This window comes from Marmota flaviventris, chromosome 9, assembly GCF_047511675.1.
Source record: "Marmota flaviventris isolate mMarFla1 chromosome 9, mMarFla1.hap1, whole genome shotgun sequence".
Lineage (NCBI taxonomy): Eukaryota > Metazoa > Chordata > Mammalia > Rodentia > Sciuridae > Marmota > Marmota flaviventris.
In genome coordinates this window covers 12,128,690-12,152,818 of record NC_092506.1, presented here as the reverse complement: position 1 = coordinate 12,152,818, position 24,129 = coordinate 12,128,690, and the positions used below count along the sequence as shown (strand labels likewise).

The following is a 24,129-nucleotide window of genomic DNA, read 5'->3' as shown; positions in this document are numbered from 1 at the left end:
GTGCTCTGTAGTATAGTTTAAGATATGGTATAATGATGTCACCTGCTTCACTCTTCTTGCTAAGGATTGCTTTAGCTATTCTAGGTCTCTTACTTTGCCACATGAATTTCATGATTGCCTTTTCTATTTCTATGAGGAACATCATTGGAATTTTGATGGGAATTGCATTAAATCTGTATAGTGCTTTTGGTAGTATGGTCATTTTGATAATATTAATTCTGCCTATCCAAGAGCAAGGTAGATCTTTCCATCTTCTAAGGTCATCTTTGATTTCTTTCAGTTTTTAGTGTTCTGTAATTTTTATTATATAGATCTTTCACCTCTTTCATTAAGTTGATTCCCAAGTATTGTTTTTTTGAGGCTATTGTAAATGGGGTAGTTTCCCTTTCTGAGGATTTATCACTGATATATAGAAATGCATTTGATTTATGGGTGTTGATTTTATATCCTGCTACTTTGCTGAATTCATTAATAGTTCTAGGAGTTTTCTGGTGGAACCTTTAGGATCTTCTAGGTATAGAATCATATCATCAGCAAATGATGCCAATTTGAGTTCTTCTTTTCCTATGTGTATCCCTTTAATTCTTTTCATCTAATTGCTCTAGCCAGTGTTTCAAGAACTATGTTAAATAGAAGTGGTGAAAGATGGCATCCCTGGCTTGTTCCAGTTTCTAGAGGGAATGCCTTCAATTTTTGTCCATTTAGAATGATGTTGGCCTGAGGCTTGGCATAGATAGCTTTTATGATGTTGAGATATGTTCCTGTTATCCCTAATTTTTCTAGTGTTTTGAACATGAAGGGGTGCTGTATTTTGTCAAATGCTTTTTCTGCATACTGAGATGACCATATGATTCTTTAAGTCTGATGAATTCCATTTATTGATTTCTGTATGTTGAACCAACCTTGCATCCCTGAAATGAATCCCACTTCATCATGGTTCATGATCTTCTTGACATGTTTTTGTATTCGATTTGCCAGAATTTTATTAAGAATTTTTGCATCTATGTTCATTAGAGATATTGGTCTGATGTTTTCTTTTTCTTTTTTCTTTTTTCTTTTTTTTTTTTTTTTTTTTGATGTGTCTTTGCCTGGTTTTGGAATCAGGGTGATATTGGACTCATAAAATGAGTTTGAAAGTACTCCCTCTTGTTCTATTGGAATAAATTGAAGAGTATTAGCATTAGTTCTTCTTTAAAGGTCTTGTAGAACTCAGCTGTGTATCTGTCTGGTCCTGGGCTTTTCTTGGTTGGTAGACTTCTGATGGTGTCATCTATTTCATCACTTGAAATTGATCTGCTTAAATTGTGTATATCTTCCTAATTCAAATTGGGCAAATCATATGACTCTAGAAATTTGTCAATGCCTTCAATATTTTCTATTTAATTGGAGTACAAGTTTTCAAACTAATTCCTAATTACCTTCTTATTTCTGTAGTGTCTGTTGTGATATTTCTTTTTTCATCACATATGTTAGTAATTTGAGTTTTTTCTCTCCTTCTCTTCGTTAGCATGGCTAAGGGTCTGTCAATTTTATTTAGTTTTTCAAAGAACCAACTTTTTGTTCTGTCAATTTTTTCAATTGTTTCTTTTGTTTCAATTTCATCTCTGATTTTAATTATTCCTGTCTTCTACTGCTTTTGATGTAGATTTGTTCTTCTTTTTCTAGGGCTTTGAGATATATTGTCATTTATTTGTTGACTTTTTCTTCTTTTAAGGAATGAATTCCATGCAACGAACTTTCCTCTTAGAACTGCTTTCATAGTGTCCCAGAGATTTCAATATGTTGTATCTGTGCTCTCATTCACCTCTAATTTTTTTTTAAATCTCCTCCTTGATGTCTTCTGACTCATTGTTTATTCAGTAGCATATTATTTAGTTTCCAAGAGTTGGAATAGCTTTTATTTCTTATTTTATCATTGACTTCTAATTTCATTGTATTATGATCTGATAGAATGCAGAGTAGGATCTCTACTTTTGTATATTTGCTAAGAGTTGCTTTGTGGCATAGTATATGGTCTATTTTAGAGAAGGATCCATGTGCTGCTGAGAAGAAAGTGTATTCTCTCGTTGAAGGATGAAATATTCTACATATGTCAGTTAAGTCTAAGTTATTGATTGTATAATTGAGTTCTATAATTTCTTTGTTCAGCTTTTGTTTGGAAGATCTATCTAGTGATGAAAGATATGTGTTAAAGTCACCCCAAATTATTGTGTTGTGGTCTATTTGACTCTTGAACTTGAGAAGAGTTTGTTTGATGGATGTAGATGCTCCATTGTTTGGGGCATATATATTTATAATTGTTAAGTCTTATTGGTATATGGTTCCCTTGAGCAGTAGGTAGAGTCCTTCTTTATCCTTTTTGATTGACTTTAGCTTGAAGTCTACTTTATTTGATGTGAGGATGGAAACCCCTGCTTGCTTCTGCAGTCCATGTAAGTGGTATGATTTTCCCAACCCTTCACCTTCAGTCTGTGGATGTCTTTTCCTATGAGATGAGTCTCTTAGAGGCTGCATATTGTTGGGTCTTTTTTTTTTTTTTTTTTTTTATCCAATCTGCTAGTCTTTGTCTTTTGATTGGTGAGTTTAGGCCATTAACATTCAGGGTTATATTATTGAGATGTGATTTGTATTCCCAGCCATTGTTGTTTATTTTTGGTATTTAATGTAACTTGGTTTCTCCTCTGATTAATTTTTCCTGTAGTGTAATCCCTCCCTCTGCTGATATTCATCATTGTTTTTCATTTCCTCTTCTTAGAATATTTTGCTGAGGATGTTCTGTAGTGCAGACTTTCTAGTTGTAAATTCTTTTAACTTTGTTTATCATGGAAGGTTTTTATTTCATCATAAAATCTAAAGCTTAGTTTTGCTGGATATAAGACTCTTGGTTGGCATCCATTTTCTTTCAGAGCTTGGTATATGTTGTTCCCTGATCTCCTGGCTTTTAGGATCTGGGTTGAAACATCTGCTGAGATACAAAATGGTCTCCCCCTATGTGTGATCTGATTCCTCTCTCTTGTGGCTTTTAAAATTCTATCCTTATTCTATATGCTAGGCATTTTCATTATAATGTGCCTTTGTGTATATCTGTTGTAATTTTGTACATTTGGTGTCCTGTAAGCCTCTTGTACTTGGTTTTCCAATTCATTCTTCATGCTTGGGAATTTTCTAATATTATCTCATTGAAGAGATTGTGCATTCCTTTGATGAGACTGTTCATTCCTTTGGTTTGAAACTCTGTGCCTTCCTCTATCCCAATAACTCTTAGATTTGGTCTTTTGATGCGATCCCATAATTCTTGAATGTTCTGCTCATGGTTTCTTACTATCTTCACTGTGTGATCCACTTTATTTTCCAGATTGTATACTTTGTCTTCATTATCTCATGTTCTTTCTTCCAAGTGATCTAGTCTGTTGGTTTTGCTTTCTATTGAGTTTTTTATTTGATTTATTGTATCCTTCATTTCAAGGATTTCTGCTTTTTTTTTTCAGAGTCTCTCTCTCTTGAAGTAATCTTTTGCTATCTGTATTTGCTCTCTTATCTATTGTTGGAGTGATCATTTTTTGCCTATATTTGTTCATTTAGATCATTCTTTAATTCACAGATCATTTTAATTAGGAACCTTCTGAACTCCTTCTCTGACATTTCTTCAACTTCGCTGTCCATGGGTTCTGTTATTATCATGTCCTGGTTTGTTTGGGGCACTTTCTTCCCTTGTTTTTTCATGTTTTCTATGTGTCTTCCTTTCTTGCAGTGTGGATCTGAGATATTACAGTTTTTTCCCTATATTCTTATAGTACCCATTCAGATTGTCTGTACCTCACCTTGATGTTGGGCTTCCAGACCCTGCTGGTGTCCCTTAATGTATGCTACTATAACTAAAGGTGGCAATAGCCAAGGTAACTCAAGATAATAGTTAAGGTACCCCAAGATGGAAGCAATGTCTTACAGAGATGGGGCTGAAAGGTGGGCCTCACACTCTCTTTAGACATGTAAATTCTGAGATGCACCTGCTTCTATGCCCTGGCTGTTGTCACAAAGTTAGGGGCTACTGTGTGGGGAAGACTATGGCGATGACTACAGTGTCCCAAGATGGAAGTGGGTTAGGCTTAGGCTCCCAGGTTGGGGGCGGGGGGAGCAAACTAGGATCTACCCTGGACCTGGGTCCAGCGCAAATCACTGTGGGTGGATCCAGGCTGGGCCTGGGCTCCCTCTGTAGTCTGCTGGTTGGAAGGGGCAGCCCTGTGCCAGAGGCTGGGTTCAGGCATGTGCCCGCCAGTGGAGGGATGGACCCAGGCCTACTGTGAGCCTGGGTCCTGCACAGGCCAGTGTGGGAGGATCTAGGCCTCCTGGCTTGACCTCCCCGGTAGTCTGCTGGTCAGAAGGGGTGGTCCGGTGTCGGAGGGTCAGGCCTACTGTAGCCTGGGTTCTGTGGTGTGGGCAGATCTGAGCCACCAGGCTTGACCTCTTGCCTAGTTACCCTGTTTTAGAAAGATATGAAACCTATTGAGAGATTTCCATCCAAAAATGTTGACAGGAAAAATGTTTGTATGCTTAAAGGGTTAATGCTCACTTTTTCTACAGAGAGTAACTCAGTTTTGCAATAAGGGTATGAAAGGTGTTACAACCTATGTAAAAGTGGTCTTTGTGGTACTTTATTCTTCAGCACTAACTAAATGTATGATCCTGGGAAAGTTACTTTTTTGTAACTCGCTTTAAGAAAGTTAATTGAGAACTAGGTCTGTCAACTTATATTTCCTTAATAAATGTCAGCTGTGTTACAATAACACAGTAGTAATAATAACAGCAACATGATTCCACACCCCTTCTTTGGTTGGAGGTTCCTTACCTGAAGCATCATTTTCATGTATCTCTAGAGAGCCTTTCCAGTCATACAATCATAACTCCATAGGATGTACCCAAAGGTATCACTTTTCCCAGCTAGTTAGTGAGATCACTAAAGGTTAAAAAAAAATTCTAAAACATTTATAAATCCTGGTAGCCCATGTCTCAGAATTCTGAATAATGAGTTCCATACTTGTTTAGAAGAGTTTTCTCTCATTTTTTTAAAAAAGAAAGTAAACATTTTGTTTAAAATTTAATGTCAAATACTCTTGGTCACTTTTCATTAACATTTAATTCAGTTTTAAAGTAGGCTCCTATGCCAGTGACACAAAAAGAGACTGTGGAACGATGCTGTCTCCTGCCCTTTTGGAAGCCAGAAGATGGCTGAAGAAATAAGAGTCAGTATAGCAAAAGAGACCTTCAAGTCTAGAATGGGTTTACCTCTCCAGCCTACAGAATAGAATGCAACAGGAACTCAAAAGCTAGACCAACCTCATTTTGATTTGGGTGCAGAGACAGGCAGAGCTGTATTAATGCACTTATTCCATTAGTTTAGTATATGTTTATTGACATGAAAAGGTGTTATACATTAGGTTAAAATAGTATATGTATCTATATACATATATACACATGCATATATGGTATAACCTAAATGGACAAAATCTTGTCTGTTAAATTCATATTTAAATACTAAATTTACAATTCTAAATAGAATAATATTATTAATTCTGCTTAGTGTTGGGATTGTAGGTCCTTTTTCCCCCACCCTCTTTCTTAAATTTCGAAATTTTGCTGTTTTGTTTATTTACTTTAAAGGAATTAAAATGCAACATGATATTCCACTGAAGAGTGTCAGAAAGCCCGGGGGCGGGAGGGGGCTGGAGAAATGAAGACTGACCTGTTGGAAGAGTCAAAACAGGCTTCTGGCATAAATAGGAAGAGAGGGTGACAGTGGAGCATGTTCCAAAATGTAAAAAAAAAAAAAAAAAAAAAATGGGTCTGTGCATTCATTTGGGGTGAAACAGTGGGCAATAAAAGGACTTTGGAATTTACACAAATATGTGAGACAGGATGATTAGAAGCAAGGAAGTAAAAGGTGCTTATAAAATCCAAGTAAATATCTGTGACTGGAACAGAGCGTGTGTCAGAGACCAAGAGGGAACACAGAGGTGCCAAGGGAACCGAATTAATCCGCTGAACAGCTCTGCCTGTCTCAGTGCCTCAGTCACATCACCTAAGGTAAGGAGCCTCTGCCCCAGGGGTTCTCAGCTGCATGGTGTGCTGCAGGCTGCAGAGGGAAGGCCAATTCTCGACTCTCTGCTGAGTCCAATAGATTAAATGAGCAGGACAGAAACGATGAGGGAAATGGAACAGGACAGAGTGAAATGGGAGAGGAATAAAAAGGAAGTCAATTACTGAAAGACAGATAAAAGGTACTTAAAGAAAAACAATGTCAAAGACTTGTCAAAAACACAGCAAGTTCAGAAGTATGCAGTTCCATGAATATTAACCAACAAGGGGAGACATTTGATAGTAATGTGGCTATCACGGTACACTACTCAGTAGAAATAAGGTAGCACTTGGGTTTTAACACATTTTTTAACTAAGATGCTGCTTCTTTCTGGAAAAAAAAATTAGGTGGGGAAAACCATTCTTTTTCACTAGGTCAGCCTGTTTACTTGTGGAAGTTCATAGACTTGTCTACTTTTGGATGTACTGAGTGACTCTGTGGGAACGATTTGGTGTGCTGTTTTACCATATACTGAAATATATTCTAAAAGATAGGAGTCCTTTTAAGTGTGTTAAAAGTAAAGTTAATAAGGAAGGGAGGTCAAAAGAAGCTAGAAAAAAAGTAAAATTTTGCAATTTTGTTTGAAATTATCTAGTTCATAAAGCAAATTGGCAAGTTTTTCTCTTCTTGCTGTGGCTGTAAACTTTTAATCTCATTAGACCTTATAGTTGTATGTTCCCTGTGCTTAAAAACAACTGCAGTTGTTCTTATATTAGAAGAGAGATAACTGGAGGCAAGTATCTTGACTTGTCAAATCAGTGGCCGAAATACACGAAAAGAGTCTCTTCATTGGCTTCCCTTTTCTTTTCATCATTTACAGGATTACCCTCATTTCAATTCCCCGAGCATTTAGCTATTTGCACAGTAAGTCATTAGGACATGAAACAAAGGTATCAAAACAGGCTCTTTAATCTTTTATCTAAAACCATAACTTGGTTTGGCAAAAACACATTTTGAGACTAATCACGATCTTTATAGAGCCAGGTGTTAATAATCAAGGTCTAAACAAAATGTATAGGTCTTTGTCCAGAAACTAAATAGCAGATAAAAAATGAGAAATGGCTGATAAATGAAAATCTTAAATTTTTCTTAAAAAGCCTTTCTGTAAGTCACTGGGTTATCAGCAAATCGTCTGCAGGTTTGTTAATTTCAATTTTCAGAAAGAAACAAAATAAAAATGGTCAACAGCAAACAGGAAGGTAATAAGATCCCATACACAGAGAAACACAGGACAACCACTTAATCATACATTTATTAAAATCTCAAGCTCATTCTGATTCTGGTTAACTACTGTACCCCCCACACCATCTCCAATCTCTTTCCTCCTAGCATTGAAGTTCAATCGCTTTGGAAAACTTTTCATATGCACAATCCTCTCCTTCAAACAAGAGAGAAGATTGTAGATTCTAATAATAAAATAATAGCTACCCTTAATCAAACGCTTATTCTATGTCTGCACTGCTGCAATGGTTTTATGAAAAGTGTGATTATTTGATCTTTGCACCCGTCTTTTCAAATAGCATCATCTGTCTTTATACAACAGAGACACGGGGAACTAACAAGGATTTAGTTAAGAAAATCTCTCACAGCCCCAGAGTTAGTGAAGCAGCAGATTGCAGATAAGAAAAGAAAGAGTTGGAGCAACATTTATCCACAGACTCCAGAAATACACTCGTATTTCTCAGCTGTTATGTGAGAGTTAGAGAGACTCCAAGAATCACAGGCGTGGAACTCTTTTTTTTTTTTCCCTTGTTTAATACATTTTTTTGTGAATTAGATTTGTTCCCATTTTCAACTGAAATGGGAACAGAGCTTGGAGCAGAGGAAAGAAAGAAAGGGAGGGGGGTAGGAGAGAGGGAGGGAGGAAGGAAGACAGACAGACATGGAGATGCCAAGGGAATGAATAAGTCCATTATATTCTCTCATTGTGAAATAGGAATAATATTATTATCTACCTTATGGGATTTCATAAAGAAAGAGACAATAAACTGTATGCACATTACATAGCAACAATAATGCAGCAACCCATGTAGCTGTGATTCTATGAGTACATCATCTGAGTAAGTGACCCTGTTCAAATGCCAGTGGTGCAGTGCTCGAATAGGGCATAATAGGGATTCCTTCAATTCCTACCTCATGCCAAGGACAAAGACATTCCTTACTCCTGTTTTCTTGAATCCATGAAGTACAAGAAAAAAGTTTGCAGAGAAGGTCTCTGAAAAGGAATCTAAGGCTACTGAAGAGGAGTTTTGGGGTGTCGTGATTGTTTTCAAGAATTAACCATGATTTTTGTCCCTGTCTAATTATGTTGACTTATTTTCAACAAAATTTCCCTCAGCTACATAGGGACTGAGATGCTCTAGGCTTTATTTCTTGAAGAACCGAAATGAAGAAAGAATCTCAAGAATATTTTCCTTAAAGAAAAGGAAAATCAACATGAGCGTCATAAATGAGTTATCTGCTTTTCCAGTTATGGATAATTTTAACCCTAGACTGCCTTCCTTACCATACAGCTGCATACATACAATTGTTAGTCTAACAAATTATCACAAAGTTGGTGGCCTAAAACAACGTAAAATTTATCTGGCCTTTCTGTAAGTCACTGGGTTATCAGCAAAGCGTCTGCAGATCTAAGGTTTGTTCTGGGGGCTCTCAGGAACCATCTGCTTCCTTGTTATCCACCTTCTGGAGGGATCCATCTTCCTTGTCTCATGATCTCTTCACCGTCTTCAGAGTCAGCCTATCACATCCTGCCGACCCTACCTGCATCATTGCTCTGTCTTTTATTTTTTTATTTTCTTCTGCCTCTCTCAATTTTAAGGGTCCTTAAGACTGGGCCCACCCAATCTTCCTATTGCATGGTCAACTGAACAGCCTTACTTCTATTTGCCATCTTAATTCTCCTGTGCCAAGCAGGCTAACATATTCCCAGATTCCCACATTAGGATGTGGACATCTCTAGAGGGGAGAAGGGACATTACTCTATGGACCCCAGTCCCTTCCCTCCTGCTATTCTCGATGAGCAAGGAACTCAGTAAATGCACACGCGTGCACGACAACTAAATAGAAAGAACTACAAAATATATTCCTCTCTTCTTCACTTCCTCCAAACCACAGGACATACAAGATTCCAAATCAAATGAGAATCTCATTTATGTGAGCCTCGTTGCTTGTTTTCTGCTGCTAACTTGCCCTCTTCCATTTGGATAGACAACTGACATTTGACAAGGTGTCCTTCAATTTCTTTTCTGCATTAATGTATTACTTATGTGTGTTTTGTAATACTTAGGACATAACGATGTCATTCCAGGTAACAATGTACCCTGGAGCACATGAAACCACCCCCAATCCTTACCCATCAAGCAGCTACGGGGCTCCCGGGTCTCAGCAACATCTGAGTCCAATAAACCCAGGAAACCAAGCTCAAGGTGGGCAGCCTTACTTCGTTGCATCTCCGGGAATCATTCCTAGCAATCAGCTGGGTCAAGGAAACGTACAAATAAGTCCAGCTACAGGAACAGTACCAACAAACTTCAAAGAAGCAAAGACACTGGGGGTGAGTCTACTTGCTACCAGAATTCTAATTTTGCATTTGCAAGGGTTGGTTTGTTTTTATACCTGTAAGCTCTAGATGATTTACCATTCAATTATTAAGGAGCTCTAAACAGTATTCTGGAAACTGTGTCCCATTCAGGTAGAAATAATCAATCTGCAAACAGACTTTACCCCAAGTCCACTTTATTTCAGATTCAAGCAAGAATCTAATGGTTGACAAAGGACCCTCCCTCCCTAGCAGGGGCACTCGGTAATATTGATACAACTGGAGCATCACTACTTCTAACTCGATCTCACTTTGTTAAAAAACTTTTTAGACAATCTCACTCTGACTTCTGGAATGATTACAAGCCTGGTGTTTGCCTACAGGTGAATTTACTGGTGGTAGCTGCCCCAAAATGAGTGGAGTTACTAACAGGAAGTCTGGGGAAAGCTCAGGGTGAAAGAATTAGGAGGCGTATCACCTGCAGTGCTTCCCTCACAGTACCCTTGAAAATGCTGTGGCTTAACTGATGCCTTATTTCTACAAAGGTTACTTTGAGCTGAACAGCCACAGTCTTATTTCCATAGACTTCAGAAAACGTGCCGCCCTACTTGGAGGTGAAGATTCCACCTGCTTAGGTAGAATTGTTAGTCTTTTTGCCAAGCATTCCAGAGACCTCTTTCAGACCCTAACAAAACCCCACCAAACCGCATGGAATCTCCCGCTGTGTGCAGCTCCAACCTCTACAGCTAGAGTTGTCCATAAATAAAATTAAATCACCATTGCGTGCCAGAACTCCTCTAGCCATCTTACTACCTAGTTTAAGTCTCAGCCATTTTAAGAAATTAATAATGAGCCTCAGTCTCCCTCCGGCAGCCAATCTAAGCTGAGGAGGTGGCCCCTCAGCTCCTCCTCCTGCCAGATGGAGGAAATTCCCTTTTCCTGCTGAACACTGGGACAAACCAGCACCCCACAGAGGAGTTGGGATTATCATCCTCATGGAACCTACCACCTAGTGGGGGAAATCAGCTGCACACATAATAAGGAAGTGGAGCATGGAGTGTGCTGGAAAGAGATAAAGGAAACACAGAGAATAAAGTGCAAAAGGGGTCAGAAGTACCAGGAAATGAGGGAGGAGCTATTTCAAGCTGGCCAGCCTGGGCTCTCCCTAGAACATGACATCTGAGCACAGACGTGAAGTTAGGGGTGAGCCGTGCAGATATCAGGGCAAGAGGGAAACCAGTGTAAGGGTCTTTAGAGGAAAATGTGTGTGATGAATTTGATGGACAGGGAGGAGGCCAATAAAGTAGAAGAGAATGCAAGGGAGGGAGCGGTCAGAAGGAGAGGCAGAGACATGGTAGGGGCCAGACCTGGTGGGACCTGGAGGGCAGAGGCTTGGGCTTTTACTGAATGGAATGAAGTACCACTGCCTGGTACCAAAGAGGTGTGAAATAAAAGTACTTTTTAAAAGCGACTGCACTTGGCAGAAGCTACATCTCCATGAAGATTACACATCTGTGCCACTCGCAGCTCCATTCATGACAACTATGCAGGGGCCATGGCTGGTGGGGTGAACAGCATCCACACCAATCAGCTCAGAACTTTAGGTGGTCCTGTGGCCAAAAATGCAAAGTGAATTGAAAGCACAAAGGTGGTTAAGTTTAAGGCGATTTTGATCAGTACGTGGTACAATTAGGATGAAGATGGGAAGTTTGTAGACTAATGGACTGATGAGAAGAACTTGTGGAAATCAAAGATAAAATCTCATGCAGGAGTTCTTCAACTGAGATATATCATTCACTAAAAGAGGCTCATCATCTCCCTGAGCTATGGGTAAAAGTGTGGCATACGTACATAGATGGGCAAGACTGAAAGGTTCATAGTTTTTATGAGAATCTCAAAGAAATTCATTATTCAAAAGTATATCAATCTCTTAGCTTTGCTTATGAAACGTTCCAATTTTAATTTAACTTAATTATATGCACTAACTATTTATTGAAGACATAAACACAGAAGTGTCTGTGTTTGCAGTCTTCCTGGTTAGATAAGACATGCACATTGGGAAGAAATGAATCATAGTATTCCATTGACTTTTGCACCAATCTAGCAATTGTCATTTCTCAGAAGTATATGCTTACTCAGGACAAAGAAAGGTGTGACAAGAGGTACAAAAAAGTACAAGAGGTGTCCCTTGTCTTTGGATATATGTCTCTTGACTGATAAGAAAATGGATGCACACCTGAAATTAAAAAAAAAAAAAAAAAGATATAAATGACTAGAAAGCCAAGTGAAAAGGTGTGTTTATATCTTAACATGCAACAAAAATGTTTGGGGGAGTTGAATTTATTTATTGCTTTAGATTCACATAACAGTAGGGTGTATTCTGACATATCATACATACATGGAGTGCAACCCATTCCAATTTAGATACCATTCTTGTGGTTGTACATGATGTGGAGTTACACTGATCATGTATTCTTCTATGAGCATAGGAAAGCTCCACCCAATTCATTCTATTGTCTTTCTTAGTCTCATCTCCCCTCCCTTCCCTTCATTCCCCTTTGTCTAGTCCAATGAGTGTCTTTCTGTACTTCCTCCCTACCCTCCTTGTTATGGGTTAGCATCCAGACATTAGAGGGAACATTCGGTCTTCAGTTTTATGAGATTAGCATATTTGACTTAGCATGATAGTCTCCAGTTCCATCCATTTACTGCATATGTCAGAACTTCATTCTTCTTTATGGATGAGTAATATTCCATTGTGTATACTTGCCACATTTTCTTTATCCATTAATCTGTTGAAGGATACCTATATTGGTTCCATAGCTTAAGTATTGTGAATTGAACTGCTATAAACAATGATGTGGCTGTGCTGATTTTAAGTCCTTCAGGTATATGCCAAGAAGTGGGATAACTAGGTCAAATAGTGGTTTCATTTTAAGTTTGCTAAGGAATCTCCATACTGTTTTCCAGAATGGTTGCACCAATTTGCAGTCCCACCAGCAATGTATGGGTGTACCTTTCCCCTCACATCCTAGCCAACATTGAATGTTACTTGCATTCTTCATAATTGCCATTCTAACTGGGGTGAGATGGAATCTCAGTGTAGTTTTAGCAATTAGACAAAAGAAAGTAAAGGGATACGAATAGGAAAAGAAGAGCTCAAACTATCCCTATTTGCTGACTATAGGATTCTATACTTAGAATCAAAAAAAAAAAAACTTCACCAGAAAGCTTCTTGAACTCATAAATGAGTTCAGCAAAGCAGCAGGATATAAAACCAACACCCACACATCAATTGCATTCCTATATACCAATGATGAATCAGCTGAAAGACAAATTAGGAAACTATCCCACTCACCTCAAAAAATAAAATAAAATACTTAGGAATCCATCTAACAAAAGAGGTGAAAGATCTCTACAATGAAAACTACAGAACACTAAAAAAAAGAAATTGAAGAAGACCTTAGGAAATGAAAATATTTCCTATGTTCTTAGATAGGCAGAATTAATATTGTCAAAATGCCATACTATCAAAAGGGCTATACGGATCTAATGCAATTCCTATTAAAATTCCAATGATGCTCTTCATAGAAATAGAAAAAGCAGTTATGAAATTCATTTTGAAAAATAAGAGACCCAGAATAGCCAAAGTAATCCTCAGTGAGAAAATTGAAGCAGGAAGCATCACAATATCAGACATTAAATTGTACTATAGAGCTATAGTAACAAAAATTGCAATGGCATGGGCACCAAAGCAGACTTGTAGACCAATGGGTACAGAATAGAAGACACAGAGACAAACCACATAAATACAGACAACTCATACTGGGCAAAGGTAGAGAAAAGATAGCCTCTTCAACAAATGGTGCTGGGAAAACTGGAAATCCATATGTAGTATATTGAAATTGAACCCCTATCACCCACCCAACCCTGCAAAAAACTCAACTCAAATTGGATCAAGGACCCAGGCATTAGACTAGAGACACTGCACCTACTAGAAGAAAATGTAAGCCCAACTCTCCATTATGTCAGCTCAGGAACAGACTCCTAGAGCACAAAAAGTAAAATCAAGAATCAATAAAAGGTATGGCATCAAACTAAAAAGCTTCTTCAAAACAAAGGAAACAACCAATGACATAAACAGAGAGCCTACAGAATGGGAGAAAATCTTTACCACCTGCTCAGGTGAGCATTCATCTCCAGGTCATACAAAGAACTCAAAAAAACACCAACAGAACAAATACTCAATCACTAAATGGGCAAAGGAACTGAACAGGCACTTCACAGAAGAAGAAATATATGAAAAAAATATATATGGTCAAAAAATATATGAAAAAAATGTTCAATATCTTTAGCAATTAGAGAAATGCAATAGAAATTGAGAAAGAAAAGACAGTAAGTCAATTTGACAGGTGTAACCAAGAAGGCTTAGTGGAAGAGATGGACCTGCATTGAGCCTCGGGGGTGGGAGGAGTCAGTGCCAAAGAGTTCAAATGTGAGCTCTGGAGTCAAATGGCTGCAGGAAATTCCCAAATATGTCCCTCACTAACTGCCTGACCTTGAACACCTAATTTATTTATATTTCTGTGTCTCTTTCAGCTGTTGGTGGGATTACAAGGAACAATAAGTATAAAGTGATTATAACATTATCAAGTAGAAAATTAATTACTCATAACTGATATTATCCAAGCAGAGAACTGTTCTATTTGCAAAAGAGAGCCACTAAAGTCACATGTAATGGTATTGTTTTTTTTCTGAGTGTCTTTGGCTTCCAGAAGATGCTAATGGATGCATCAGTAGTTGCGCTCTCTGAAGTACTCTCCTACAGCCACCCTGCAAGCCACCTCCAAAACCTCAAGCAAGGCTTTACACTGATACTTTTGCTCCCATTATTCTAGAGTCTATCAAAACGTTCACGTCCAACCCCTGCTTTACCTACATGCCCAAGTGATGCCTATGGAACCTGGCAAAGTGGTGGGTAAATGAACAGGAGCAGCAATGACCATAAGGTCTCAAAGGCTGAAAATGAAGAAGTAATTGTAAAATTCCTATTTTCTCTTTCAGGGAATCCAGATTGTGATTGGATCAATGCACATTGGCTTTGGAATTATTTTGGGCCTTTTGAGCTACACTACTACACAATATTTGGGTTTTGGCTCCTTCACTTTTATTAGTGGATATCCATTCTGGGGTGGAATCTGTGTGAGTAGATGGCTAGGACACCTGTCCCTACCTGGGCATCTTCAGCCTACATGTGATATTAATATTATTAAGTTTTTAATAATCCAGGTATCTGAGGGTGGGAGGATTTAGAGAAATAACATCTCTGGGCTTAAAAAAGAAGGGGAACATTGTTCCCCATTTTTGATTTGAATCTTAAAGTTTACTTAGCTCAAGTAATCTAACCAAAGTTTTAGGTCCCTATGACATTTTAGACAGAAAAGGGTGTGTTGGGTGGAGAGTGGCAAAAGGAGATAATTGGAAATATAATTTTTTTTTTAAAAAAGCAACATTTCAGGAAACAACATTAGGCAATAATCTCAGGAATCTTTGAATAAGGAAAGCTTTCAGGAAAATGAGTTCTTTATGTGCAAGAATCTTAGGGGTGGGGAAGAGTCAAATCATATCACTCATAGTTACTCAAGAAAACTGAGAAAAATAACAGGCAATTTCGAGAACAAAATTAGGTGAATGTAGATGGACCAACCTTCCACGTAAGGAGAAGTTCCCAGGCACAATCAGAGAATCCACCATTTGACAAATAAATTTTTCTATTTCTACAGTTCATTATTTCTGGATCACTCTCTATAACAACATTCAATGAATTTTCCCCTTGCCTGGTAAGTTAGAATGTTTCTACTTTTTAAACCCCTCTAAAGATGAGTGGAGAGGAACATTGAGGAGGCAGATTCAGAAAGTGTGAACAGATGCATTTTCTCAAAATATGTGGAAGAGTGGTCCACGCCATTTGCCAATTTAGGCAAATTGGAATGTGAGAGCTCCACTTCCTGACTCTTGAACTCACAAGGATGGGAAATGGGAAAGATAAGGGTGGCTTAAGTTTTAACCTAAAGACTTTTTGCTTCAGTTGAGTCAAACTTCACCAGCAGAAGGCCACCCCCCCACACACAAAACCCCAGGAACCAGGAAATACCTACTTGCCCCTCAGTAAAAAGGTCTTGGATGTTCACTACTCTATTCTCAACTCTGCCTTATGGTTGTGTGTGTGTGTGTGCAGATGTGTGTATGTGCATGTGTGTGTGTGTGTGTGTGTGTGTGTACACACACATATTTCTTCTTGAGATTGGGTTTTTATTGTAGAATTCTTTAAATCAGGATTAAAGTAATCTAGCTCAGAACATAAGAAAAACTTATAAAAAGATCAATGAGACAGGGCTTTCAATTCCCTTGGTCACAGCATACCAATTTCCTGATTGAATTTCCAACCAGGAGAAGGAAACTGACTTACCAAAAACTAAAGCAGAGGTAGTTTCAAGATCACCTTAATTATGTAATTAGGCACAAAGAGAAAGAGTGGGAAAGTGGGAACATAAAATCCATTGTTCATGTTCCTCTAGACAAAACCAAAACACTATAATACAATTGAAGCTAGCCTCAAACTGATAAAACACTCTTTTTGTAATCCAGAAACAAAATAAAGCATCTTTTATGTGCCTCCTTAGCAAGTCAGCTGAGCACTGGTTTCACAATTATTGTGTCACGTGTCACCATGCTATCGTTAAAGCTAGGGCAAGTTTTCACTCTGTCCATATGCCAGTACTCACAAAAACCTAAAGGGTTTCTCCTTAAAAACTTGGAGTTCATCATCTAGTCACTAGAGAACTGTTGAGGCTTTCATTAATCCTTAAATCTATCAGCAACAACTTTGGAGGTATATACTTTCCCTTCTACAGAACAAGATGCCATCGTACTACCTCATGACATGGCTGTAAGATCTCAATGTGACAATATGATTTTAAAAATTTAACACAGCACCTGTCACAGAACAATGCCCATTTAAAGTTTATTTATTTGCAATGGTGCACGCCTGTAATCCCAGCGGCTTGGGAGGCTGAGGCAGGAGGATTTCGGGTTCAAAGCCAGCCTCAGCAAAAGCGAAGAGCTAAGCAACTCAGTGAGACCCTGTCTCTCAATAAAATACAAAATGGGGCTGGGGAGATGGCTCAGTGACCAATGCCCCTGAGTTCAATCCCCAGTACCCAAAAAATTTTATTTGTTCTTCTGTTTTTTTAAAGGGAAATAAAGTTGTTATTAAGCATGAGGTTTTTATACAAATAAAATACATCATTGACATTTTTTTACAGCTTTTCAGAAGGAACTGACAATGAGGTTGCAGAGTGATTTTGGTGTTAATCACCCGTAAATGCAGTAAAAAGAAACAATTCAACTTCAAAAATTGCCACAGATGTCAAAGATCAAGAACTATATAACTGAGATTATTATTTTGTTTAATTTTAATTATCCTCTAATTTATTTTTTCTGTTGTCTCCGTTAGATAAAAAGCAGCCTGGGAATGAACATTGTGAGTTCTATCTTTTCCCTAATTGGGGCGATTCTGTTGTTAGTGGACCTGTGCATCAATGGCCTCGTTTCTCAGGCCTACTGGGCAGTGGTGAGTGTCCCCTAGTCTCCACATTTATGCTTTCTATTCCCACAGAATGAGTCTATGTCTTTAATCTCCTTGTGCTGTAGGAACACCAGTGTAAATCTCTTCTTCTATCCCAGCCCCATTCCTAGAAATGGCATGGCTGGGATGATAGAGTGGGAGAGGTAAGCCTCCGCAGACAGACTAAAGCAGAAAGAGCATTATTGGTCCATCCCACTGTTAATTCCAGGAACTCAAGGGAAGGACTTGGATAGGCCCACTCCTCAGAATACCCCAAAATTATTTTCCAACAATTTGAAATTCTGTATCAACAAGAATGTGAAGCTATTGAGTGCTTCTTTATTTTAGGTTAAAATGAGGGACAGGAAAATAATAGTGACAAGGACATCCAATTTTTACTAAAGAAGCCCAGAAAGTGAAGCCATTTTGAAATGAAGCATATGGTCTCCGAATGTGTTCAAATGCAATCATTCATTCATGATCTTTATACAGGCCAAGCAAGGACTCTGACCCTAGGAGGAAACAGGTGGTCTGAGGGCTAGAATGGTTACCACAGATAAGGAATGCAGCAACACAGTAACACAATATATTTGTGTTTTGAATGCATTATTGTCTTTTGCAGTATAGAGAAAGGCATATAAGGCAAGAATAGGTAAGGTGATATCTTAGTCTGTTTTCTGTTGCTATAACTGAATAAATGAGGCTGGGTACCTTATAAAGAAAAGATGTTTCTTTAGTTGCTAATTCTGGAAGACCAAGAGCATGGTGTCAGTATTGGCTTCTGGTGAAGGCCTATTGGAAGACAGCATGGGAGCATGCATCCCATGGAAAGAATGCACAAGAGACAGACAGACAAAAGGGCCAGGCTCACTCTTCTATAACAACTTGCTCTTGTGAAAATCAACCTTCTCCTAGAAGACCTAATCCACTCAGGAGATGAGCATTAACACCCTCACAAACGCAGTCCTGAGCCAATCACCTCCCACCAGGCCCTACCTCTTCATGTCCCACCACCTTCCAGTGTTTACGCCTGCCACGTAAGATTGGCCCATGCCTCCAGCATGTGAACCCTTGGGGTACAAGCCATATCCAAACCACAGGAGGGGACCTCTTGGTAAATAAGGTGGGCTTCAGCAAGGAAATGAATTTCATATTTTACAATGTCGAATGAAAAGAACAAAATGTTACTGAAAATTCAGTTTCAAACCTGGAATCCATGTACAGAAATAAATCCAATGTGACTCGAGATGGTGGAGAAAGCACAGCTCCTAGTCCTGGTTCTTATCCACTCCCCAAGAAGCCAAACTGAAGAAAGAACAGAAGCCAAGAAATACAAAGCAGCCTTACCAATGTGCTCCCATCTGGAGTTGGAAAGACTGGGGTGGACAGCCGTGAGTTCTGAGAAGGAAGAAAGCAAATGATTTATGGGAGAAGCCCTCCTACAGCGCTCAGTGATCCACGGGGTAGAGTCCACCTCTGGCCATGGGGCAGGCACTGGAACCAGTCATTTAGCAGAGTCTCAGAGGAGAGAAAGTGAAGTTCATGTCTCAGTACCGGCTCAGCTCTCTATCTCCCGGAAACAGCTGCCTGGTAGGCATTCAGGGGAAAAAAAAAAAAAAACAATTGTGCCTAAAACAATTGTAGCCTTCAAGTCAAAGGCAACAACAAGCAAAACAAATTGGATTCAAAGAGTAGAAATACAAATCAAGGAAAATTCACCCACCCTCCCTCTGAACAAATACAAGGCCCATATGGATCTGTTCACTTTAAGAATGAAAGGTTGAGAAAATGACAGGAAATGAACCAAGCCCAATAGCGTGATTGAAAGAAGGAAGGAAGGAAGGGAAAGAGGGAGGAAAGAAGACCAAAAATTCGATCTGGTTGGTGAGTCAGCAGAAACCCACAGACACACATTATCCATTTTTAGTAAAGGCATAATCCAGCTCATTAGGACACTAAACACATCAGATGATAAGAGTGGATGTGAATTCATATGTCTTCCTTCTTCCTCATAAGATGTACCTTGGTTTGATGAGGGTGTGGGTCACATAAACCATAGGGAAAAAAAAAAACCACTGAGCTTCCTCATTCTTGTGGTCTAAATCCGGGAAAGCTATATCCACCATTTCTAATCCAATTGCCACTCCCAAGGAACAGCGAAAGTACTCGGTGACTATCACAGGACTCAGACCCAACATCTTGGTTTCCAGGCATCTGTGTTAGGTTTTTCAACTAAACATAGAGCCTCTCTCTGACTCTCCTTCCCTCTCTTACTCACTATTTTTCCTTTCTTTCTGTCTCTCCATGTATCCATTCTTCTCTTTGCCTTGTGCCTGTTCATACAGAGCCAGAATAATAGCCGCCCGTGCTAACTTTGGTCACTTCTAAACAGTAGCATTTGAGATAATGGATTAGTGGCTATATTTCTGGCTTTTTGTGAATGACTTTCTTATTAAAAAAAAGAAGAAGAAGAAATGAGGAAACCATTGAAGGAAAAAAAATTATCTCTTTTCTAATATTTCTAAGTAAAGCAGTCTACTGGCCAAAAGAAGTCTTTTGGTATTGTAAAAAAAAAAAAAATCAAAATAAATCCATATTCCCCTGAAATAAGCGCTTGCTGGTAATGGGAAAATCATTTTCAGTTAAGCATGAGTAATATTGCATTTAATGAGCAATAACTTGTCAAAGCCCGTGTGAGGCCCTCCTGATTAGTATTTATTTGTGGTTTCAGATTTCTGGGAAAGGAATTTCAGCCATGCTGATGATTTTCTCCCTCTTGGAGTTCTGCATAACTTGTGCCACGGCCCATTTTAACAAGCAAATGGTCACCAACACCAGTGGGGTGAGTGGGGGGTCTCTTCTTTGTAAAATAGCCTGTAGACATGCTGGAGAGACACAGACTTACTTACAAGGGCACTTTTTGTCCCTGTGTTGGACGGGGCTGGAGAAGGCCGAATAGGCTGTACTAACCGCACTGCTTGGTTTATACTCTTTCTTTCTAGTCTGTCCTGGTCATTCCAGCTGTGTATGCAAACAACCCGTGACACAAGAGTCTTCCTCAGCTCCTCCGAGAAATGATGGGTAACCAGCTTATGCTCCTAAATATTAAAGAAAATGGGGGCACTGGGCCGATATCATGGGGGTAAAACTACTCTGCAAAAACTGCTTGTGAAGCTGGTCTTTACTGTCTACGATGATTGTGAATCTTCAGAGATTGCATTTGAGATTTGTGCATCACTAATGACAACCATATCTCCCCGTCACTGTCTTGTATTTACCAGTACCCCACACTGGCAAGGGTGAAGGACCAGAGAACTGAAAAAACAACCCTTCAACTCTGAAAGCCAGATATTTTCCTGTTGATGTTACCTTTTCTGCAATAAAATGCTATTATGAACATAATCCCTTGTTTCTTTTTTTTTTTTTTTTTAATTGTCTGATCTCATACTGGTTGTATAGTCACTCTGAAAAACCCTGCAGTGCAGACTGGCAGAGCTTTTCTGATGATGCTCTGCAGCGTGTCCAAGTCACTGGAGATTCTTCACTCCTCCCTGCCTCCCCTTTTCTGTTCAGAATGGACCAACAGCCGGGCAAGGCTGACACGTGGGGTTGGTGCTGTTGGTGTTGTTTCCATTTTTGCCTTTTGGTTCTGAAGTAGAAGAAACATTCACACATTTAAAAGCCAGTGGGAGACAGGCACAGTGGCGCACACCTGTAATCCCAGCAGCTCAGGAGGCTGAGGCAGGAGGATAGAGAGTTCAAAGCCAGCCTCAGCAACTTAGCAAGGCACTTGGGAACTCAGTGAGGCCCTGTGTCTAAATAAAAATAAAAAAGGGCTGGGGATGTGGCTCAGTGGTTAAGTACCCCTGGGTTCAACCCTTGGTACTAAAAAAAAAAAAAAAAAAAAAAAAACAGTGGGAACAATTAAGGTAAGAGAGAAGGGATAAATGACAGTTTTAAGACATCAAAATCACAGGTGGAGGACATGACCTAAGCTGTAGAAGGAGGAAGGGAAGATGTGATTGTTGCAGAAAGCCACAGGTCTGCATGAGGGTAGTGAGTATATGAGGAGCTTCCAATATCATGGCTCTTGTCATCTCTGTCAAAGTAGAAGTGAGCTCATGTCCAAGTGGACAGCATGAATAGAATCAGAATATCTAACAAAATGGGTAATGACAAAAAGTCATGGAAGTGAAGACTAAAATGGCAAGAGAAACAGGAGGCTTGCCGGGCTGTGCTGAGGGCATGTTTGAGGGGATGATCACAAACTTAGAGTTCAAACAAACTGCCCCCCAGAGCTTGGGTGCCCAGACACAGATCCAGAAAAAGCACCTACCTAGCATTAGGATTTTTCTAGAGAGGATAATAAAATAGCAAAGAGACAAGAAACCCAAAGACATCATTTTAAATATTATTAAAATAATTCCTTGTGAAATCTAAACTTCATAGAAGTGAGAAAAATGGAAAAGAACAGATGAACTGATTTTTTTAAAAAATGAGATATCTGCCTTTATCCTGTAGAGTTGTTATGAAGGACAAATTAGGCGTGAGGAGAAAATGGTTTGACAACAGCCAAGTATTATCCATTTTTGAAATTCTGAAATTATTCAAGAAGTCAGATGAGGAAAAAATATACAATGAATGAATAGGCCATGAAATAAGAATCACTGGAGAAGCAGAAGAAAACAGACTTTTTGCATCTGAGGAAGCAAATATATTATGTCAGGGGAGAGTCACACCATTTTGAGGTTCTAGCCCTGCCTAGGTCACCAGCAGCTCAGCAAAAGGGAAGACATGTATTATGGTCTTAGGGTCTAGAAACTAAACAGTTGCCCTCCCAAATATCTGGGGGCATGGTATGTTGTATATCCAAGCACATAAAGCAAACAACTATAAAAGGAACACTTCCTTTAGGGACTGTGGCTATTCCCAGCAAAGTTATTTTTAAGATAAATTTCTAACAAATATATCCTATTTTTCAATTTGTTTAAGTAATAGTAATTATAATAGTCAACTATTTAGCTCGCTCTAGGTGCCAGTCACATTCCAAACACTTACCTACATTAACAAATTTAATACAGCAACCCTGTGTGGTAAATGCTATTATTAGCTTCATTCTCAGATGAGGGAATTTTGACAGAGAAGTTAAAAAACTTGACAGGAAGCTGTCAAAGAGTACAGCAAGGATTTGAACCCCCAAAATCTGATGACTAAGTCCAGGCATTTCCTACTGTCTCAGATATCATCAGAGATTTTTCAGCTTCCAAACAAAAACATATTTATCTATAGTAAACTTTCAGTCTGTTTGGAAAGAACTGCCTCACTCCATGATAGGTGGTAAAAGGGTTAGTAATATAACAATAACTGCTTTCAACACTTGCTTCCTGAAGGTTACCATTACCTTTGAATCACTCCTGGGAATCCCCTAACTGCACTTCCAGAGTGTCAAGTACTTCCTGCCAAGGACCCCCGCCAACTTCTCCTGTGACTAGATAGTCAAAAGTTGCTGAGTTGGGCTCAAGCATCCAAAATTTTTATTTGAGGCTCTTTGGAATGCAAAAACTAAAATCACCTACTTTAGTAGTTTAAACAACACTATAAGCATAACATTTTAAAATAGTGAACTCATGTTAAGCAATGGAATCAACTGGATTTTTATCCAGATAAGAACAATATTCATGCATTATTCTGTAAATATTTGTTGTCTACTCTGGACAGGGCAGTGTTCTATGTTCTTGAGAAAAACAGATAAAGATTCTATTTCCTGGAAGCTTATATTATTTATGTATTACACCTCCTATTAAAATATAAAATCAAATGTTTGACTTCAAAGTTTAAAACTTATAAGTTTCCTGAAAATGTGCCTATGATCTGACACCTGAGAAGGTGACTGACATAGAAACACTAGCTCAACATAGAGGTCATGTGCCCACTATTGTTTGCGTTCTGACACATTTTAAAAAAGTGTTTATCTATTCATTAATTTCTCCAAAAAGTATAGTATACTACTCTTTGGTGACCAAACATTATTAGACTATTACATAAAATTTAGACTTTGAATATTTTCTGTTTGGAGTAATATAAAACAGAATGGAGTAAATGTTAATGTACTTTTTTCCCCACACACGTAACTACAGCTGGATTCACCCAAAAATTATGACTTAGGCTACATACACATGTACTCACATACATTCAAAATTCAAGTATCCTGTATTTAGTCTCTTCCTGCCTCAGAAAAGTATGGATTATTATCAGAATTCTAGGGTGTCTTCCAATTCTAAATTGTAAGACTTTAGTGAAGGTGAATAATTCAGTATAGAGTGCATGAGTTCAAGAGATATCTTTCTGGAAATCATAAATATATCTCAGATACACGCATATCTTTGATTCATGCTTGGCCAGTACAACATTTATGAACACTCTCTTTCCAAAAGTATGTTTTGCGTTTGTCACACTTCTCTAATAATCAATTATTCACAACTTTCCACTTTTCCCAAAGAGCGGATGCTGACCAAACTTACCTTGAGTTTGGATGGTAGGGAGTGGGGTGCAGGGTCTTAGACATCACTTTACAATTGAGAAAATGAAGTCAAAGAGTTGTACAGTGGAGTGTATGCAGCCAGAACAGGAGTTGGGAATCATCCCTAGACCTTTTGACTTTTTCAACAGCAGATATGTTGTAAAGTGGAAATAAACAATTTAAGGCACTCAAATGTTGCTTCAAGATAGTAAATTTAAAAAAGAGGAAAATATTTTTAAACTATTAAGTAACATTTTATTAAGAACAGTATTCAAGTGATAATGGTAACTATATGAAAACTAAAATCA

The 24,129-nt window shown here is 38.6% G+C and overlaps 1 protein-coding gene across 1 annotated transcript; it reads left to right on the top strand.

Annotated features, from left to right (window-relative positions):
* The first annotated feature begins 9,449 nt into the window (after positions 1-9,449).
* On the top strand, positions 9,450-20,386 carry LOC114099836 (membrane-spanning 4-domains subfamily A member 12). Its single transcript, XM_027944348.2, is given in 7 exon segments — positions 9,450-9,689; positions 14,739-14,876; positions 15,458-15,514; positions 17,191-17,307; positions 20,033-20,143; positions 20,304-20,340; positions 20,343-20,386. Coding segments are annotated over 7 exon segments (744 nt in total).
* Positions 20,387-24,129: the final 3,743 nt, after the last annotated feature.